The sequence below is a fragment of the Glandiceps talaboti genome, chromosome 23, assembly GCF_964340395.1.
Source record: "Glandiceps talaboti chromosome 23, keGlaTala1.1, whole genome shotgun sequence".
NCBI classification, from domain to species: domain Eukaryota; kingdom Metazoa; phylum Hemichordata; class Enteropneusta; family Spengelidae; genus Glandiceps; species Glandiceps talaboti.
Window position 1 is genome coordinate 11,782,094 of NC_135571.1, and position 18,687 is coordinate 11,800,780.

General features: G+C 35.1%; 1 protein-coding gene and 1 long non-coding RNA gene across 6 annotated transcripts; one reads left to right on the forward strand and one right to left on the reverse strand.

Annotated features, from left to right (window-relative positions):
* The first annotated feature begins 541 nt into the window (after nucleotides 1–541).
* Nucleotides 542–6,384, forward strand: LOC144452970 (uncharacterized). The gene is made up of 3 exons (XR_013482383.1): nucleotides 542–790; nucleotides 2,959–3,027; nucleotides 4,289–6,384. It is a non-coding gene; the product is annotated as an uncharacterized LOC144452970 (long non-coding RNA).
* Nucleotides 6,385–7,558: 1,174 nt separating this feature from the next.
* On the reverse strand, nucleotides 7,559–18,625 carry LOC144452927 (uncharacterized). Of its 5 annotated transcripts, none has more exons than XM_078144138.1 (5): nucleotides 18,426–18,625; nucleotides 16,257–16,354; nucleotides 14,633–15,477; nucleotides 10,162–10,328; nucleotides 7,559–9,548 (listed from the first exon to the last, which is right to left on the reverse strand). In XM_078144138.1, exons 3-5 carry the CDS (start codon nucleotides 14,633–14,635, stop codon nucleotides 8,339–8,341), a joined length of 1,380 nt encoding a protein of 459 aa, XP_078000264.1. In that variant the 5' UTR covers nucleotides 14,636–15,477; nucleotides 16,257–16,354; nucleotides 18,426–18,625; the 3' UTR covers nucleotides 7,559–8,338. The 5 variants fall into 5 exon arrangements, with proteins under 5 accessions (XP_078000264.1, XP_078000265.1, XP_078000266.1 ...); XM_078144139.1 differs by lacking the exon at nucleotides 18,426–18,625 and adding an exon at nucleotides 17,095–17,182; XM_078144140.1 differs by lacking the exon at nucleotides 18,426–18,625 and adding an exon at nucleotides 16,628–16,760.
* Nucleotides 18,626–18,687: the final 62 nt, after the last annotated feature.

The following is an 18,687-nucleotide window of genomic DNA, read 5'->3' on the forward strand; positions in this document are numbered from 1 at the left end:
GTTGCTATGTTCTGCAAATTCAAAATGAACGAATGTGTTTGTATCCACTAATTAACATAGTATTGAGAAAGTAAAACAATCACGTAGATATTACTTAGACAGGTTTTCAGACAGACAGACAGACAGACAGACAGACAGACAGACAGACAGACAGACAGACAGACAGACAGACAGACAGACAAGTATTTACAAATAGTATTAACACTACAGTAGTGTATATAAAGTTGTATAACTGTAGAAGAATGTCAAATGAGATGACCCTTCAGTAACCCTTAGCCCAGATTGTAAATTGTCTGTTGTCACTATGCAAGCAATAAATAATTGTCACTTCTAGACCGAGTGCCTGGCGGACGTCTTAATGTTGCGAGGATCTGTACTTAAAACTCCAAGAAAATTAAATGAAAAAAATGGCCCACCCTTCAATTTCTGGCCCTCAAGCCTCGACCAGCAACGACCGTTACGGGTATTTCACATTACATTACGTTATCCGGTAATATCCCGGATGCAAAATAGCAATACACCATATTTTTGATATTGAGACATATTATAATATGTTGTGGCGTGGTTCATAAATGTGATTTTTTGCAAATGAACAGCAATCATTACCTGTCAAACCACAGCAGTGAGAGTCTGGGTAACCGAGACTATGATGACGTCAACAGAAGGTATATTTATAGCTTAGGAAAAACCCAATGTGAATATTGAAGCCATGTTATAGTTTATACACGAACACTCGTCAGCAACGTACAGCTCCAGGTAGTGATAATCAATAATAACATACTAATCAGAGGTGAGTGGAATTTGGTGCAATTTTTTCTTACACCTCGACGTCGACTGTGATGGCATTTATTACATATTTTCATTTTGTCAAATAGCAGACCATCTGTGTGATCTGAGGTCAAATCGAAAGTGAAATACGCACATCTAAGCTTACATTACAACGCCTGAACTAGACAATTCGAATGTCTGAAATGCATACTTGCGCTATTGCAACCCGGGATAGAATTTGTGAGTTTTTTCTTTTCTTATTTAATTGTATTAAGATTAAGTGCAGTACGAGTCGACATTCTGATAAGTCTGTTTCATATATAAATAGTTCAGTCGTAATTTCAATGCTAATATAATCATTTCATTTTCTCCAAAATTAGACCTTTGTATCGCTCGGGGTCAGTAAAGGCGTCGTATTTCGTGCGTTTTTAACGTCAACCATACCGTTACATTGTGAAATTATAGTGAGCTGGTCGTTTATATAACATTTATACCAACACATAAACGCCCTTTGTCTGCAGCCTATTCAGTCAAAATATTGACTCATAGATTCGTAGAAAAGGCGAAGGGAAAGGGGAAAGCCCCGAGACACGAACGCGTCATTCCAAAAGGGTACCAATCCCCCCCCCCTCCCGAAAGCAAACTGCTTACGAGGTTAAATTTACCAATTTGTAGTGTTATAAAGGTGATTTGGGGCAATAAACTCCAAAAGATAGCACCAAACACGTGTAAACACGGTGTGTTGTATAGACTGACAAGGAGATGACCTTCGACACGTAGTAAGATGGGGTTCAGAGGTCACATGGGGACACAAAGTATGGCTCTCATAATTTAGCTCTGTAAGTGTTTGTCTTCAAATTTTAACGCTAGGTAATATGCTACAGCCCCTTCAAAATCAAATTTGCGAAAGATTGATGTTGAATATCGAAATTCATATGGTTAGAACAGCACGATCTACACAAAACTGTGTAACTCAATTTACGCATGCGTGCGACTGTATGACGTCATTGTTATTTGATAATCACAGGGGAATTCCCACTGTGATAGATTAAAAACATACCAAAACATGCCATATCTTTCATAATTTAATCAATTCTCTGTTTGACTTCAGAATTAGATCCAAAAAATCATATTGCTAATTAGCACATACATCAATTATGCATTTTTAAAGATAAATTGTCTTATTGCAGACACAAAGAATCATGCACTCACCGATGATCCATGATCAAAGTATTCATTTATTTATTCATTCATTTATTTATTAACCATCCAACAGGCATTGCCCAATAACAGGAGAAAAGTTCAGTGTTAATGCAGGAGGAAACTGAAGTACCCGGGGAAACCCTGCGTTGTTCGGTAGAGTCAAACTGAACGACACTCTTCTTACTTCCAGCGTAGCGACGAAGCCTGTGCTCTTTCCATAAGATCAATAATATTACACGTCCACCCCACGTAACATAATCTGTAAAATAAAAAAAAGATTAACTCAGACCACCCAGCGGTTGTATGGTGGTCTGAGATTTTAATGCCAACGGTGTCGTTTCTAAGAGTGACAAATATTTGTTTTATTTATCATTATTTATTTCGACGACTGCCTGGACGGAATAAATCATATTATATTAGAACTATTGGTGTTATAACGTAACACAAACCAACGGCGGCCAGCAACTTCACCGTAGTGGGGGGAGAGGTGAATTATACAACACGTTGAAAAACCACGTCACTGTTTATGTGACTACTACATTCAGATATAGTCAGGTGTTAACCTACTATATCGTGCCTTGAATTCCTTGATAAAGAATTTTTATTCGAAACGTTGCATTGCATCTATTTATTCGGACTGTCTCACTCGTTCCTTATGCATTTCACTGTATATGTGAGTAAACATAACTTTGACACGAGAATCATCACAGTGGTATCATCAGTAATATCTCAGACAACTAGTTAGTGGTCTGAGGTGATATATTGTGTTTTTCTAACAGTCGGTCTGACTGTCATGTAAATGGGGACACATTGTTTAACCCATTAAACGTATTTACCACTTTCCTTGCGTACATTGACAAGAATTGGGTTTTCAATGTTCCCTTTATGTATTTAAATGTTTTGAATTTATCAAAGTTAATACACAAGTACATAAATACTTGAAACATGTTGAGTATACATTTAGTCAAACATATTACATTTCTTTAGATGCCCATAGTGACCATGGAGGGGACGATCAAAATGGACGCAATAAGCACAAATATAAAAGAACAAATGGTATGTAAGCTGAGATCTAGTAAATGTATTAAAAAGTAAGCACTCAAGAGTATCTCAAATATTTGTTCTGTATTCATGTTGTTGAAATATGAAGTATTGACGTAAAAAAAATAAATACACAAATAATATAATCAGATGATTGTTTCACGTTATACATTACACACATGCTATTCTTACAATTATAACACCATTTTGCCAATTTCAAATTACATTATAGCGATGCAAATTTAAATTCACTACTCAAGTACTTATTCATATTTATAAACACACACACACACACACACACACACACGTGTAATATTCATACCATTCCAAGACAAGAACACTAATTTGCATGACAATAACCACTGTCTTCAGTATTTAAAGTGTAACAGAACTTGACTTGCTTGACAGAACTGGAGACCCACCGATGAAGAGGAGCTCAGTCTCTTCGAAATATTTGGGTTAGAACTGTATGGTTCATGATATTATTTATATATAGAAATTCAGTGTTATATATATATATATGTTGAGGGTAGAAGAAAATCAAGTCGGGTTTTTCGTCTCTACAAGCCTGTTTCGTGAGTAAATCACTCGTCAGGAGATGTTGGTGTATTCCTGACGAGATTTACTCACGAAACAGGCTTGTAGAGACGAAAAACCCGACTTGATTTTCTTCTACCCTCAACATATACTCCGCTCTGCGTGCAGATGTATATATATATATATATATATATATATATATATATATATATATATATATATATATATATATACGCCTTCTGGTAAAACGGTCCGAAGTGTAAATCAATAATGTAATATCAGACTCATCTTCTTTTATGTATGATAGCTCTCCAAGGTGATTGAGCACTCTACTTGGCGAAAGCAGAATGAAACTCTATATATATATATATATATATATATATATATATATATATATATATATATATATATATATATATATATATATATATATATATATATATATAACTCTGTGAGTATCAATCTGCTAAGACAGTGCTCTACACCGCAGTGGCAGAGCGCAATATATATAAATATATATATATAAATATATATATATATATATATATATATATAGAGTTTCATTCTGCTTTCGCCATATATATATATATATATATATATATATATATATATATATATATATATATATATATATATATATATATATATATATAATGACATTGTTTGCAGGACCTTCACTTGAACCTTTGAAACGTCAAAGTCAACTACATTATACGACGATGTTATTAATTTGTTGTAGGACGCGTTCGTCCACCGTGTACTTGTTCATGGAGCTGTACTCATGGATACTCTGCCGATGAAAAGTCGGATAATAGTTTAGACCCAAATACATCAAATACATCAACCCGGCATGATACTCGAAAACGACGATTGGAAAGTGATGACACCGAAGTAAAGGAAGTCTTCTAGTTGTGTGTCATACAGAAGTTGATTACAGTTGTCTACTATGCGCTCTGTGCATCTTAGAGTAAACCGTGTTGGTCTTCTGTGAGATACACATGTATCTGTCTTCTCATATAATAGGTGCAATTTAAAGGGGCACAAGTTGAATGTACAAGTATTCGGGTGTAGTTTATGCTGCATATTTAAAAGGTACTCGCAGTATTGTACTTACTCAAGCATACTTAACCACCACTTGCAATTGACTGAATTCAAATTTATTTATATTTAGATATAACACATAAACGATCAGATGACGTAATTTCTCATACGTATCAAAAATGTTTAGCAAATTCCTACTATGTGAAGTGAATCTTTATTCAACCAGATATAAATGAATAGAACAAAGTTGAACATAAACCCAAGTATTACAAACCTACAATTCAAAACAAACAAAATAAAACAAAAGAATACTAAATTATATCTGGTTTGGACTGTGGAAGTAGTCCCAACGGACTAATCTAGTCCACAGTCCACAATAATACAATTATTACTGCAATATCATTACACAAAAGTCACACAGTGTCGAGAAAAAGAAAATCTATAAAGAATATACGGAATATACGAAAAAAAAGAAAACAAAATCACAAAGCTGATAAGTAAGACTTTAAAGCTGTTTGAAATTTAAATCTTAAATTTATTTGTACTTAACTGTTCTAGCATTGCCAAAATACATTCTTAATGTTACAGAAGATAAAATTATGCATCGACGTAATATTAACATTATACTGTAATGTGGTTTTATTGAGGTTTTTTTCACTTGAGTATTAAAAAAAAGCTTACAAACTCAACTTGTGCCCCTTTAGTCATGGGATATATGAGAAAAAATTGTTAGTCATCTGAGGTATCAGTGACTATAGTTGTAAAATAATCATTTTTATCATTGGACATAGGAATGAGAAATGGGTATTTATTTTGGATTCTTAATTGATAACAACCCAACTATGTCACAAGTTTTCCTCCTTGAAACAAAAAGCTGCGAAATAATATATAACGTGTCAAGTCCATATATCTATCTCAATAAATTTCAGATAATTGAAAAAGTGTAAATGTGGGGGTGGGGTTAAAAAGCGTGCAGAAAGTTTGTTATTGTTACCTTAGTACACTAACAAACTGTTATTTTACATTGTATCCATTTATGGTAACACGGTTCAGTTGGTTTGTGAATAAAAAAAAACAATAAATTTAAATATCCAATTATTATATGTACGGCCACTTTGAAGGGGAGCGGTATTTCATAAGCTTTCGGTTCTGGAGAATCATTTCATCATTTCACAGAATTTTCGCCCAGTTGCCAAGAAACACCAAGTTCTGACTGATTTTTTTTGAAGCTATGTTATCAAAGGAAATAACCAATATTGAACCTTTATGATAACTTTGGTTACGTATTTATGCTCGTACTTATAAGGCCAAATAAAAAAAAATAGTGTGTTTCCGACCGGCCCTAGTATGATCCCCCGGTCCTAAACATTTGTTTTGTATGCAAAAAGATAAAATGGTAGCACTTTACATGTATTTCCGTGTACACCTTCATGCCTTTGCCTCAGCTGTGGTCAGTTTCAAAAACCCACATTCAAGAGAAAAACCAAGACTTTTTAGACTACATCTGCATAACGTGTTCCTCTACTTAACGTATAATTGGTTTCATTGACTTCTATTACACCTCATCAAACTCTTTCTGAGATATTATGACCGATGTAAGTGAAATAAAATAAAATCCCGACCTACCTACCCTATTTTCTGAAGTCATGTGATCGGGAGTCTTGAGTAAACAATATTCTATTGTCATAGAAATAACTTTCAAACATGTGAATCTGTTGGGTTCAACATATTCTCGCATAACAAACCACATTAACCATACATGCATGTAATAAATGGATAAGTTGTTTATTACCATTTTACCGAGATATTGTATTGCTATGCGGAATAAATAGAACCCATACTTAAACCGGCGAATGAGTTGTTTCTATTCCCAGTTTTCGCCAATTCCAAGTCCTTGTGGTTTGACTGACGAATGTTGTCAGAAATTTGAACATACCAACAGTGTATACATAGTCTAGTTTCTGACGACGGTGTTCCGATTTTACACTAAGTTATCTTCTCACATTACATATGTGCCAACTGATGTATACTATAAATCGTTGAAAATGTTAATGAGCGAAAGTGTAGCGAGACGATTCCATTTCTTAGTCCCTGGTTTATGAATATTAATGAGTTTTTACACAAAGTGAATATTTGAGGGCAGTAATCCCTTCTGAAGTCACTATGGTGTCCTCAGAGATGACCTGACTCAGGTCATCACATAATGACAACAAACATAATATAGATGAACTACACTAAAATTAGTATACATACTAAGCTACCATGTCAATGTCAGTAACTGAAATAGCAAAACCATGAAGTCCAACTCCATCAAATATACAGAAATACTGTATATTTTAAATGTAAACTTGTAACAAGTGAATGATTTTGTAGAAAATCAACCCAGGAATAGGAAAACAGTAAAACACATTTAAAAGTACCAAAATATTTTTTCATGTCACAATTTATTGAGTATCTGAATTTACTGCAGCCATAATAGTTAATCTGCTCTGAAATTAGGGCTACAGCAATCAATCCAGTGTCCTTGAGAATAACAACTGACATACACCATAGACACTCAATATATGTGCATAAACACAATAGATGTTTTATCTCCTTGCCCTCTAAGTTCACTTTCTATTTATCATTTGTCCATCACATATACTAAATGTATGTCATAAACAACTTGAGAAAATACACCTGTAGTCTATAGCCCCATTGAGATATCTCAACCATTCTGTAAACCAACCTTTTGTTCACTGGTGTCTTGTGTTGGTGGTGCACATGGAATTAATTACTGAAAATAGGTAACTCGCAGTCTACTGAAATGGCTTTTGACTCAAGAAATAGAATCAGAATCATTACACACATGATAAAACTGTCATTTTATGTTGTAGACAAATACAATTAGTACAGTGATTATTTTCAGATGTTCACATTTATTCATAAAATTCACATTATTGTATAATTGTTTATCTGTACATGTACATGGATGGTTTGGTGCTTGGTCTTTATTTCAGTGAAAATTAAATCATAATACTATGTAATATATCATATCACAATTTTCTGGTTTCCAGTGAGACAAGTGTAAGGGTGGCAAATGTGGTAAAATGTTCATACATATTCAACATAAAATAATGAACTAACATGGGCATGTATGACTAAAAATTGAAATAAATAACAAATTCAAAAATTTTGAAGATTATGAAAGAATTCCCAAGGGACTGTTGCTAGTCTAGGCGTAACTGTAAAACGTGGTTAACACATTTACATAATTTAAAAAAAAAACATCTCAATTCAACAAATATGACACTAACATTATTATTGTTAGTGACAGATTGCAAATTTGATGAGAACAATAGATGGAGACAAAGTAAAAGCAAAAAATTCCATAATCATATTTAATTCCATTCACTTATTCACATTGATTTGAAAAATCAAAATCAAAGAACAATAAAAAGAGCAGAATCATTGTCCCTCTTATTGGAATGTTCAGTGTTGGAAAGTACAACCAAACAAACTCTACACTTAATGACCAAAAATGTTAATCACCTTGGTATGTCGAAAGCGGTACAGGGTTATACACACAATCATTAATAACAATTAAGTAATTAAATGATAAATTAATAAACAATTAATTATACAGCACTGAGATTTAGATTTGCCCTGAACTCTATATCATTAAAATTTCAACTCTACTATTATAGACAGTATATTCCAAATCCTATGATATCCAAACAGAGTATCCCGACATGCTGTGATACTAATATTACCATTGCAGAGCTGTGATAAAGCTTTCTTTGGCTTCTCTCAAAACCTTTGAATTTTGCAGTTCAAGTTTAAGACTTTGTGCTTTTTCGAAACGTGCTTCATAATTGTCCCTAATTACGTCGATGATTGCCTTCTGCCAGGTTCTAATGTCACTTTGTAGTGACTTTTCATTCACTCCTGCGTCAACGATCATTGCGTTGGCGTCAATTGGAAACTGTTCCTTCAAAAACTGTGCCAGTCCCGAGTTGGAAGTGACTAAGACGGGTATACCAGCGGCTATGGCTTCAAGTCCGACAAGACCGAATGGTTCGCTCCGTGAGGCCATCAGAACCATGTGACTCTGCTTCATATCTCGTCGTATTTTGTTCTGCGAACCGTACGGATATAAGTTAAATTTCAAATAATTTGTTTCGACGTACTTTAGAATATATTCTTTGCTCTCCTCATGTTGGCCTTGTTGTACGCCACGGATAGTCCAAATTGGAGCTGGTAGTCTAACCTCATGGAGCAAGTCGCTTACTTTACTTAAAGCACCAGCTACGATATCGTATCCTTTTAAATTGCCGACACCAGCTATCCTACCAAATGTCAATATGCGTACAGGATGTTCAGGTGAAGGTTTTTTGATGTTGATGTCGAAGAACTCCTGGTCTGGATAAGGGTAGTAGTTAACGTGGTTAACTTTGCCTTCTATTGCTCTGAATTTAGAATCGAAATGATTGAATACTCTAGGACCGACAGAGAATACCATAGTTGCCTTCTCTGCAGCTTGAAGTATATTGACTTCTCTCTCTTCAACTCGTTCAGGTGTCCAGGTTTCCTTGTGAACTTCAATGTCTTCTGGTATTACGTGAATAAAGAGAAACACTTCTTTACCAGGAAACCTCTGGTCTCGAATTTCCAACGCTGCTTCGGATGTTAAAGGAGCATGTCCGATTATGATACCTAAGTCTGGAATGTTCTCTAAGTCAGGGTAATGGACCTTGTGGTACACAGTCAACCATTTGATGTTCTTGTCACTGTCTACCTGTTTGGCGATAATTAAATTGATACCTCTCTCTTCAGCATCAACCATGTCTTCTTCTGTAGCGTCAAGAACCGTGACATAGACACCAAGACCTGCCTCCTTAGCTTGGTAAGCTATCTGTCTGTTCATACTGGATATTCCACCTTTTGATGTACCCCACTCGTCATTCAGGATCAAAACACTGTAAAGGTGTTCGAGTGGAGAGAAAAAAAAGTCAGAAAAAAAATTGAAACAAATTTTGGGGAAAAATGATGCAAAAATTGTTTAACACCATTATTCAAGTTTTGCGTTTTGCCATAAATCTTAGGAATATTATGGCCACCATTCAACCATTATCATGAAGGTCAAGAAACAAGGTGATATGCTTATGCAGGCATAGTATCTGACATTTTTGCTAGTTTGGTTAAAATGGGCTCATGCATGTCAAAGGTGCACGTATAAATTTGAACCATTTCGGCCATTTCAGCTTGAGGTCAAGGTCAAAGTTCAAAGTCATTAGAAAGGTTGTTATAAATATATCATGGTGAAGACACTCAGATCAGGTCTCTCGGACAAAATGTGAACTGTACCACTTTGTGATGGTCAAAAAATCAAAGCGACGTGCATATGCCCATATAATATAGATCAGACATATATGCCAAGTTCGCACGTACCTATGAATGATATAACAGCGTCCATTGGGCTTTGCCCTTAGGGGACTAATTAACCAGTGCATTCAAAAGAAGAATATTGTATTTGTAAAAGGAATGATAGCTTTTACTAAATTATGCCTTTTTACATATCCATTTCCCTACCTTTTATTACGAGTTGGTTTGTCTCCATGGAAACAGTCAAGCCCATCTGCATCGCATGTTTGGCCATAGTTAAAAGCCAATGCCTTTGGAGTGACTATTAGCATGCATATGGCTAAAACAATCAGGAAACCATGGTATTGTATCATTTTAAAGTTTTCTGTGACAATCTATGGAAAAATATGTATTTAAAAAAATCAAACGTACGTATAGTAATATCACCTTTCCCCTCTCCAGTGGGACAAAATGCAAATGAACAGTTTATAGTAAAACCTTGAGTAATATAGAGACAGCATACAGAGACAGCATATCGGTCAGAATAGCTCTGCTGTTCTTTTTATTTGTATCATTTTTTATTTTGGTAGCGATGTAATAAAGTGGTTAGTGGGTTTCACATGATGTCTCACTATAAAACACATTCTACACAGAAAGTTGGTAAAATGTTGTACTTTTATACCATAGTCACCATTTTATTTTTAAAAAGTCTACTGTTATGAAAATTACATAAAATTTCAGAAAAATAATGACTGGGAAATGTGCGCGAGCACACACACACACACACACACACACACACACACACACACATACACACGCACACACACACACACACACACACACACACACACACACACACACACACACACACACACACAGGATTTTTGAGGTTCGTTATAAATAATTCCAGTGTCTTACAGCTTTAACCCTGAACAATTTTAATGATGAATGAAATAAACTAGGGATCTAAAATAATTTTAGGCAATTCGAATTTCAATTTTCTAACAAATTTACCCAAAACAATGTCAATAAGCTTAAATTTCCGAATTTATTTGGACAAATAAAGATTATTATTATTATTATTATTGTCAACAACATTCAACTAGTAGTAGACATAACATCGTCTAATATTTTAATTTACGGAGTGTATTGTGACCGGAGCCTGTCAGCAGACTCGACCAATTTTTTTTTTCATCATTCCATTGTATTTAAACCTTGTACTTGACATTTCACAATATCTATAATTCTCAACAAAATACCTCAACATGCCTCACCTCGCTCGTACTCAAAGCAATCCTGGTATGATCACTGACATGACCAGAGAGAACCTTTTCGGATTTACATGTAAAATGGGGAAATATATGCAAAACATAATGCAAAGCCTGAAGCCAAATTAAAGTTGTAGTTATTTTAATTATTTTTACTTGCCAAATAGTTGCATTTTGGAAATGGCAAGATATGTTCATGTCGTTTACATGTAATAAACTGTACAGCCAATAAACAAAGTTTGGTCGATTCACTGTACGTACTGTAATACTAGCTTCAACCACATGCCTAGGATAGAGCCTAGGCATGCCTTGCCTTGCCTTGCTTACGCGAGTTGATTTCATTCTGGTTCACCGTCACGCCAAAGTGCATGACAATATAGAATTAATCACAAGTTACATGTTATCTGAAAACATCAAACTTTTATAGTGGGTCTGAAGTGATTTTAGTGAATACCAATAACTCCCGCGTTGCTGGTGCTGTGGAAAATCGTCCAGTCAAACGAGGTCAGCTTCAACTTCGAGGTCAAATCAGTCGTTTTCTACCGAAAATTCTTGAACACAATCCTAGTAAATTTACTTGCCATGGTTATTTAAAACACATAAAAATCCACCTTTTGGTGAAATTTGTAAACTTTCCGGTCCGTATTAAAGGAAACTACATGTATGAGTGGAAAACCGGGTCAAAATTTCAAGGCGTCAAGTATGCATCCCGAATTCGTCGGAAAATCGGTATTCCTAAATGTAATTCCAAAATTTATTTTCCTGGCACGAAAGAAGAGATGTCAGTTGAGGTTTAGGCGTTTACAGTATCTAAAATGGTGGACTCTAGGGAAAGTTACGTTGAGTTGAAAATACCCAAAAATAAGTCCCATGAACAGCTATTCAAAGTGTAACAGTATGTCGCTATCTGGAGCATGGAGGATAGATTGTATGCAAATGAGGGTATTGCGGACTGGCTGATTATGTAGAAGGGGTGCAGAATTTGGATTTAACCTGTTTCGAACAAACACTTGTCATTTGGGCGCACAATGAGTACAGTTATGACTATAGCACATATTACATTGCTTGTTTGACGTCAATAGCGTCTTTTGAAAAGTGGTCGTTGACTGATTTCAAATATGGCGTCGGTCACAATGCTCATTAACATATTAATTTTTTTGTAAAATTACAAAAAAAAATCATCAAAAATAGAAAAGAAGATGTGTTGACTTGAATTTAACAAATCTGAGTAAGCTACCCTCTGCGCATCAACACGCCAGATATCAAAGCAATCTGACAAGTATGATTTGAGGAGAAAAAAAAATCGTAAAAAATTAAAAAATGGCACAGATCAACTTGGCAAGAACAAATCTGAATAGCGTCCCCCAAGGGAACATGCACACCAAATATCGAAGTATTCTGACTGTCACTTTTGGAGAAGATGATGATGAAAATAAAATAAGTTGACGGACACCTATGATTCACTCTACTCTATACCTCTTATACCCACCTATACCTAAAGCTACGCTTTCAGCTTTTGCTGACAGCGGAGCTAATAAATATGTGGCCATCGAAATGAACCAAGAAAAGTGGGTCAATAAGCTTGATATGAGTCGTGTATATACACTTACCGACATCGTTATGTGTTCAATCCCAGATAAGATAAGAACAGTCAGTCAGTCACTCAGTCAGTCAGTCACTCAGTCAGTCACTCACTCACTCACTCACTCACTCACTCACTCAGTAAAATAGCGAGTGATACACAGCTATTGAAACCAACAAAGAATTAACAAGTTTTTTAAAGCATGTGGCCATCGAAACTTTACCCCTAAAAAGAGGTCGCTTTGTTTTGCATGAGTCATACGTATACACTTGTCGACATTGGTATGCGTTCAACCCCAGACAGATAAAAACACAATTATTGACCGAATGTAACATTTTGGACTCAGAAGTACAAAGGTATCGTATGACACATTTCTAATACAATGGATCAAATAAATACGTTGCTTGACATAACTGAGATACGATGGCATATTTGTGTGTTTCCAAAGGACGTCGAAGTATCGGACAGTTTGTATGTCTGTGTATAAACGAGTGTGCGGAGGCGGAGGTTAAACCTCTGACATCATCAGTTTCGAAACCTTTGTCGGTTTGTCGGAGTACATTTTGTTTCACAAGCAGTTATACATAATTCCAGTCCTTTTTTCATGTTAAAGCATACATGTATATAAAGCACGAATCAAATATCAAAATAACTGATCAAATTAGGGTTACAAAACTCTGCTAATAATGATGAATTATCAACAACATCTACTCGAGTGATTAATACTATCAGAATTGTAGGTGTCATAGAGTGGACAAGTGTCACAAACCAAATTGACAGGATCGATCTTTTAATGATCCGCTTGATATTACTGACTAGTATAGTAATTGAAATAAATCAAAGTACACCTGTTGGAGTAGTTTTATCGAGTTTTGCAGTGTTCCGATGCAAACTTAGATGCAGGGGTTAAAAGTCAAGTTTCGAAACCAGCGCTGTGACAAACTTCAGGTTAGCATGCAAGCAAAGCACATAGGTGTGTTTCCTATTACAAAATGAAAGTAAACATTCGTATATATTATAGTTCGAATCGAAAATGAAATATCTCTGCTGAGATTAGCGTTATAGTGAGTCGGTCAGTGTCAGTGGTGAACGTCTTTGAACATCAGAGCCCTTCTTTTAGTGGTCTGACTTTGATCGTAAAATCATCTATTTTCATTATAATAGCTATTTTGGTAAATTCTGATTGAAAATTACTGTAATTCAAGGCCAGAATCTGTATGAAATGAAAGTCCCATGTCTTTACAAAATTCATTCTCTGCTGTATCATTATTGCTGTGCACCTCAATATTTACATATGACATGCCTTCTACCCTTCGCAGACATCAGCGAATTTCATATCATATACTGACATGCCATGTGGTGCTAGGAAAGGCGAAACATTATTGTTTCAGTTTGAAGACAAAAATAATTAAAGTTCCATAACATAGTTTTATGAGTGTGTTGTGGAGATATATGGAGATATTTCAACTATACCCACTTTCAACTCGCCCCAGTTTCAACTCGTCCCATTTTCAACTCTTCCCACGCTTTCAAATCACATAGTAAAATAATTTACAGATCTTTGTAATATGATTTACGTGTGCAAGTATTTTAGTTATAAAAGACGATTTGAGACTGAGATGTTAAAAACACCGTACATCCAATATACTGACTTTTTCAGTTTGGTTTAATATCCCTCCCTTGCTTGTTTTGGTAGGAAAACCAGACCTTTTACAGACACTGCAAAATATAACAAACAATCAGCCCAGAAATCCGATGCACAGAAATTGGGACAATTTGACATATGGCATGGGCGAGTTGAAAATGGAGCGAGTTGAAATGGGACGAAATGGTCTGTCACCATACTTACCATCAAAGTGTAGAGATACAGTAATCTTTGATGTGATAGAGAATCGACCCCAAAGTGTTTTCGCAATACGTTTAGCCAAATGAGAACGGCACGGCTATATACAAATGTGAGATTGCATCAGAATATGTTTATCATTGATTGGCATGTTGACTGAATGTATGTATACCGAGAAAAAGTGACGTCATAGAAATCGGCCATATTGCTGTTACCAATATTTGCATATTATATTGTATCAGTGTGTTGTTGTAGTGTTTACAGTGTAATTCGGATGTGTATATTATTCGTGTATATATTTGTTTGTGTATCTGTGTATAAACATATTAAGAGAGATTTAGAAATCTTAAGTCAAAATTTTATCTAGAAATTAAAGGATACATTCATTGAAACTCAAGATAATGCACACCCTTAGAATTAGGCAAAGAAAATGATATTAAATTGGCGGCCTTCTATAAGATTTGCTCGTGAAAGTTTGTCATAAACAAAAAATTTCTGTAGAGTTCGGGCTATGAACAGCAAAATGTTATTAGATTGCAAATTCTACGACGTTTACAAGCTTGATAGTATTTATCCGATGTCTTCTTTTAATTTGTCATATGAGTAATCCACGTCAAATCCAATCTCATATCTCCTCTTTACACAGCTTGCCAGTGTAGTTAATCCTACTCTTGTCAGTAGATCCACTAGTACATCAGACCGTCTTTTGGACACGTGACCAGTTGAGCAAAGTTTGTCAAATAACGTGTAAACACGTGAATGTTTCTTATTGCTGATGTCTTCTCTATCCCGTACGCTTATACTGGGGTCTCGTAGTCCATCGGTCAAGTTCAACATTGCTTCAAATTTTGCTGTAATTGGAGAACAATAAAGATATACAACCCGTTTCAAGTTACCGTTCACTGGCTCTGTTTAGTACAATGACGCAGAAACCAATAAGAAAATGCAAATATACAATAAGATATCAAACTTAAATTTTGTCTGTTGAATAAACCATTTAAATGTACTGCGACTAGACTGAGACATTTGATGTCTGCAAGGTGACACTTTAGTTAATTTCATCATAGACAAAATGTCGAAAGAAAATATACTCATGCATTCAGGCTATCTTGAGGTGTAGAATGTGTAGTAACATTGATTTCTGTGTTGTTGTATCAAACAGAGCCAGTGAACGGTAACTTGAATTATGCTGTACATTGAAAATCCTTTGATTAGAAACTAGTCGTCTGGTGCGAGCGACAACAATCCTACTAATATTATACCGCGCATAAGCCAAATATATGGAATATATACTCTGGTCATTATACATCATGACATGGCCTGTCTATGCCACTGGTTCTGTTGTGTTCGAAATATGAGTCAAAACGTTCAAAATTACCATTACTTTTCCCAGTTTTGCTTTGATGTTATTGGCGGTGGTATAATTATGTTATTCGCCAAGATTTTAGTTCATTCAGCCGGAAAATATTTGTGACCTAAGGGTTGTCACTATTCGTCTAGACACTTGTAGTGACAAAGACCCCTTAGGTCATTCGTATTTTCCTAGTCTATTGTTCTTGTTCTCACTAACGCTACTTTTGTCCATCATCTGGTTTAAAATGAAGAATCACTAACAACAGAATTTACTTACCATCTGGGATATCGTTAGAAAGATCATGCAGGAATGAAACAAACGGGTTCATGTTTATGAAAAATATCAACTCTAACTCTTAGTCGGCATATACTGTCCTGTAGAATGGAATTAGAGAAATATTTACAGACTTATCTCTTTGTTTAGTCAGGACAATTTATTTTGACAAGAATTCAGTTATATAAGTGTCAATTTCATAATAAACAATGGTATAATATAAAGGCACCGGTATGGACGTCCATGATTGTCATGGGGTCCCAGGGTACAAAGTCGTTAGACGCTTAATGCACATCGACCCCATCGTCATTAAAGTCCTCATAAAAACATAACTTTTCATCAAGTTTTAACAATAGTGATGACAAGAAACTCACCTGGTGTCTGGGCCATCCAAGGTTTTAGTGCTAGGAATACTAATTACCGTTTTGTATTGTATTGTGGAAAATAAGTACGTTAGACTAGATATTTGTGTCGTGAACTGTGCCTATCACAATAGCCACAGTTCACGACACAAATATCCATATAGTCTAGCGTATTTATTTTCCACATAGTGTACGTGCGATGAGAAGTAGTATTCAGTTCCTAATAAGAAAACGTCATACAGTGACCTCATCCACGTACTCTCCACTTCAATGTCATTTTTGGCCACAAACTTTCCGAGCATTTCCTCTACTTACTTATCCAGTACATTTGCAACGATGGATAGATATGTCGCACAGTAGTAAGACTGAACCGTTCTGAAAGCCTGGCCTTGAACCCCAATGACTGTTCCCTGAATTACCCTACTTTTCTATAACATGTATATATCTTGGAAGGTTTTATATTGAAATCGTACACCTACCTGAGATTACGTATCTGGTTGGCTATGAACTTCACTAGCAAGTATTATATTATCCTCAAAACGAGTAGTTCTGTTTGTTCATGCTAAACTTCAAAAAATCAAGAACCAAGCATGCGCATGCCCAAAGCGAGTAATATGTATTTATAAAAGGGGATTTCCCTCGATACTCCCCCATCTAGCCATTGGCGAGCGGTTGGATTCGCCAAATTTTATGACTATTCAAGCTTGGGCAAGTTCTTGAAGTATGGTGAAAAGAAACCGGGTGAATATGTTGGTTAAATTTTCTTGTTTTTTGTGCTTGACACTTTACTGTGTCGTAGATTTTTTTCCTTCCATGTATCCTTACATGGTCAATAACACGTTCCCTGCAGAATCCCTTGAGATCAGATACCATTTAAAAATACAATAATAGGCCCTACCAACCTATATTTGGTCTACATCATTTTGAAAAAGATAATAATTTCGGAAGGTGGCTGATTTTGCTAGCTGCGGGTGGTTAAATATAAAGGAATTAGACTTCCAAAACCACGAGAAGAATATTTCTCTAATTTTCGAAGCGGTCATATGTTTGCGCTTTTATTACAGAATGTCTATTTATCTTGACTTTTTTTTTAAGAACATTTGTTTTTTGAGACAACTCTTGTTTAATTTTCTGATAGAATGAATGCGATGAAATATATAATGACCTGATATGAAACAACTCGTTTGCTATTTTTTTACCGAAATATCCTAATATATACACAAGAATATGAATTAGGTTCTGAATCACAGGAAGATTCATAGCAGGTTGATTATAATGTCAAAATTTATGTATGTACAGTTACTTTCCATATTTCGCAGGACCATGGACTAGATTAGTTTCAAGTGAACTATTTCCATGGTCCTCCTCACAAGAACATTTTCTAATTAATGATATTTTATTTTTGTATTGTTATTATCTTATGTTTCTGGTGAAAATAAATTCAATTCAATTCAATTCAATATTGAAAATCTATACTATGTTTACACTATAGTCTAAAGGATGCATTTTTATATAACTTGGTGAGTCATATTGTGTGATGTACACGAGTGGCTTGAAAGACATCTACGTTGATGTTCATTGATTACCACAACTGTAAAAGTGATGACAAGGATGTTCTTGTCATAAATAATATGGACAAAGGAAACTATAGGAAGTATAGTATTATCTCGATTGGGATACTTATCCCAATAAAAGTCCCGATTGGACATTATAGGTCGAGAGAATTTCATTTCAGTTGTGCCACCAACATACATAAATAAAAAATATACCAGATAGTTATATTTTATATATTTCCTTTTACCAGACTTACCGTTTCCAGCTGCTTGTTGACTCTAACTGTGTCTACCAAACACTGAAGTACTGCCCTGTATCAGGAACTTCAAGTGCCAAGAGAAAGATACGCATTCGATGGTGTTGTATGTACATGTTAGCATATTATGGGGCAATTACTGCGCATGTTCCTCTCGTATATATAATACATTCTATTGTTGATATCTCTCTCACCTCTGATCTACTGCTATGGTATAATTTATTGTATGTGCTAATAAGTATATAGGGATATATGTTGACAG

Bases quoted from the DNA above. Each gene is read 5' to 3' on its own strand.
- LOC144452927 (XM_078144138.1), bottom strand. The intron at 9,549-10,161 runs GTAGGGAAATGG...ACACCTTTACAG, and splicing joins AAACCAACTCGTAATAAAAG to TGTTTTGATCCTGAATGACG.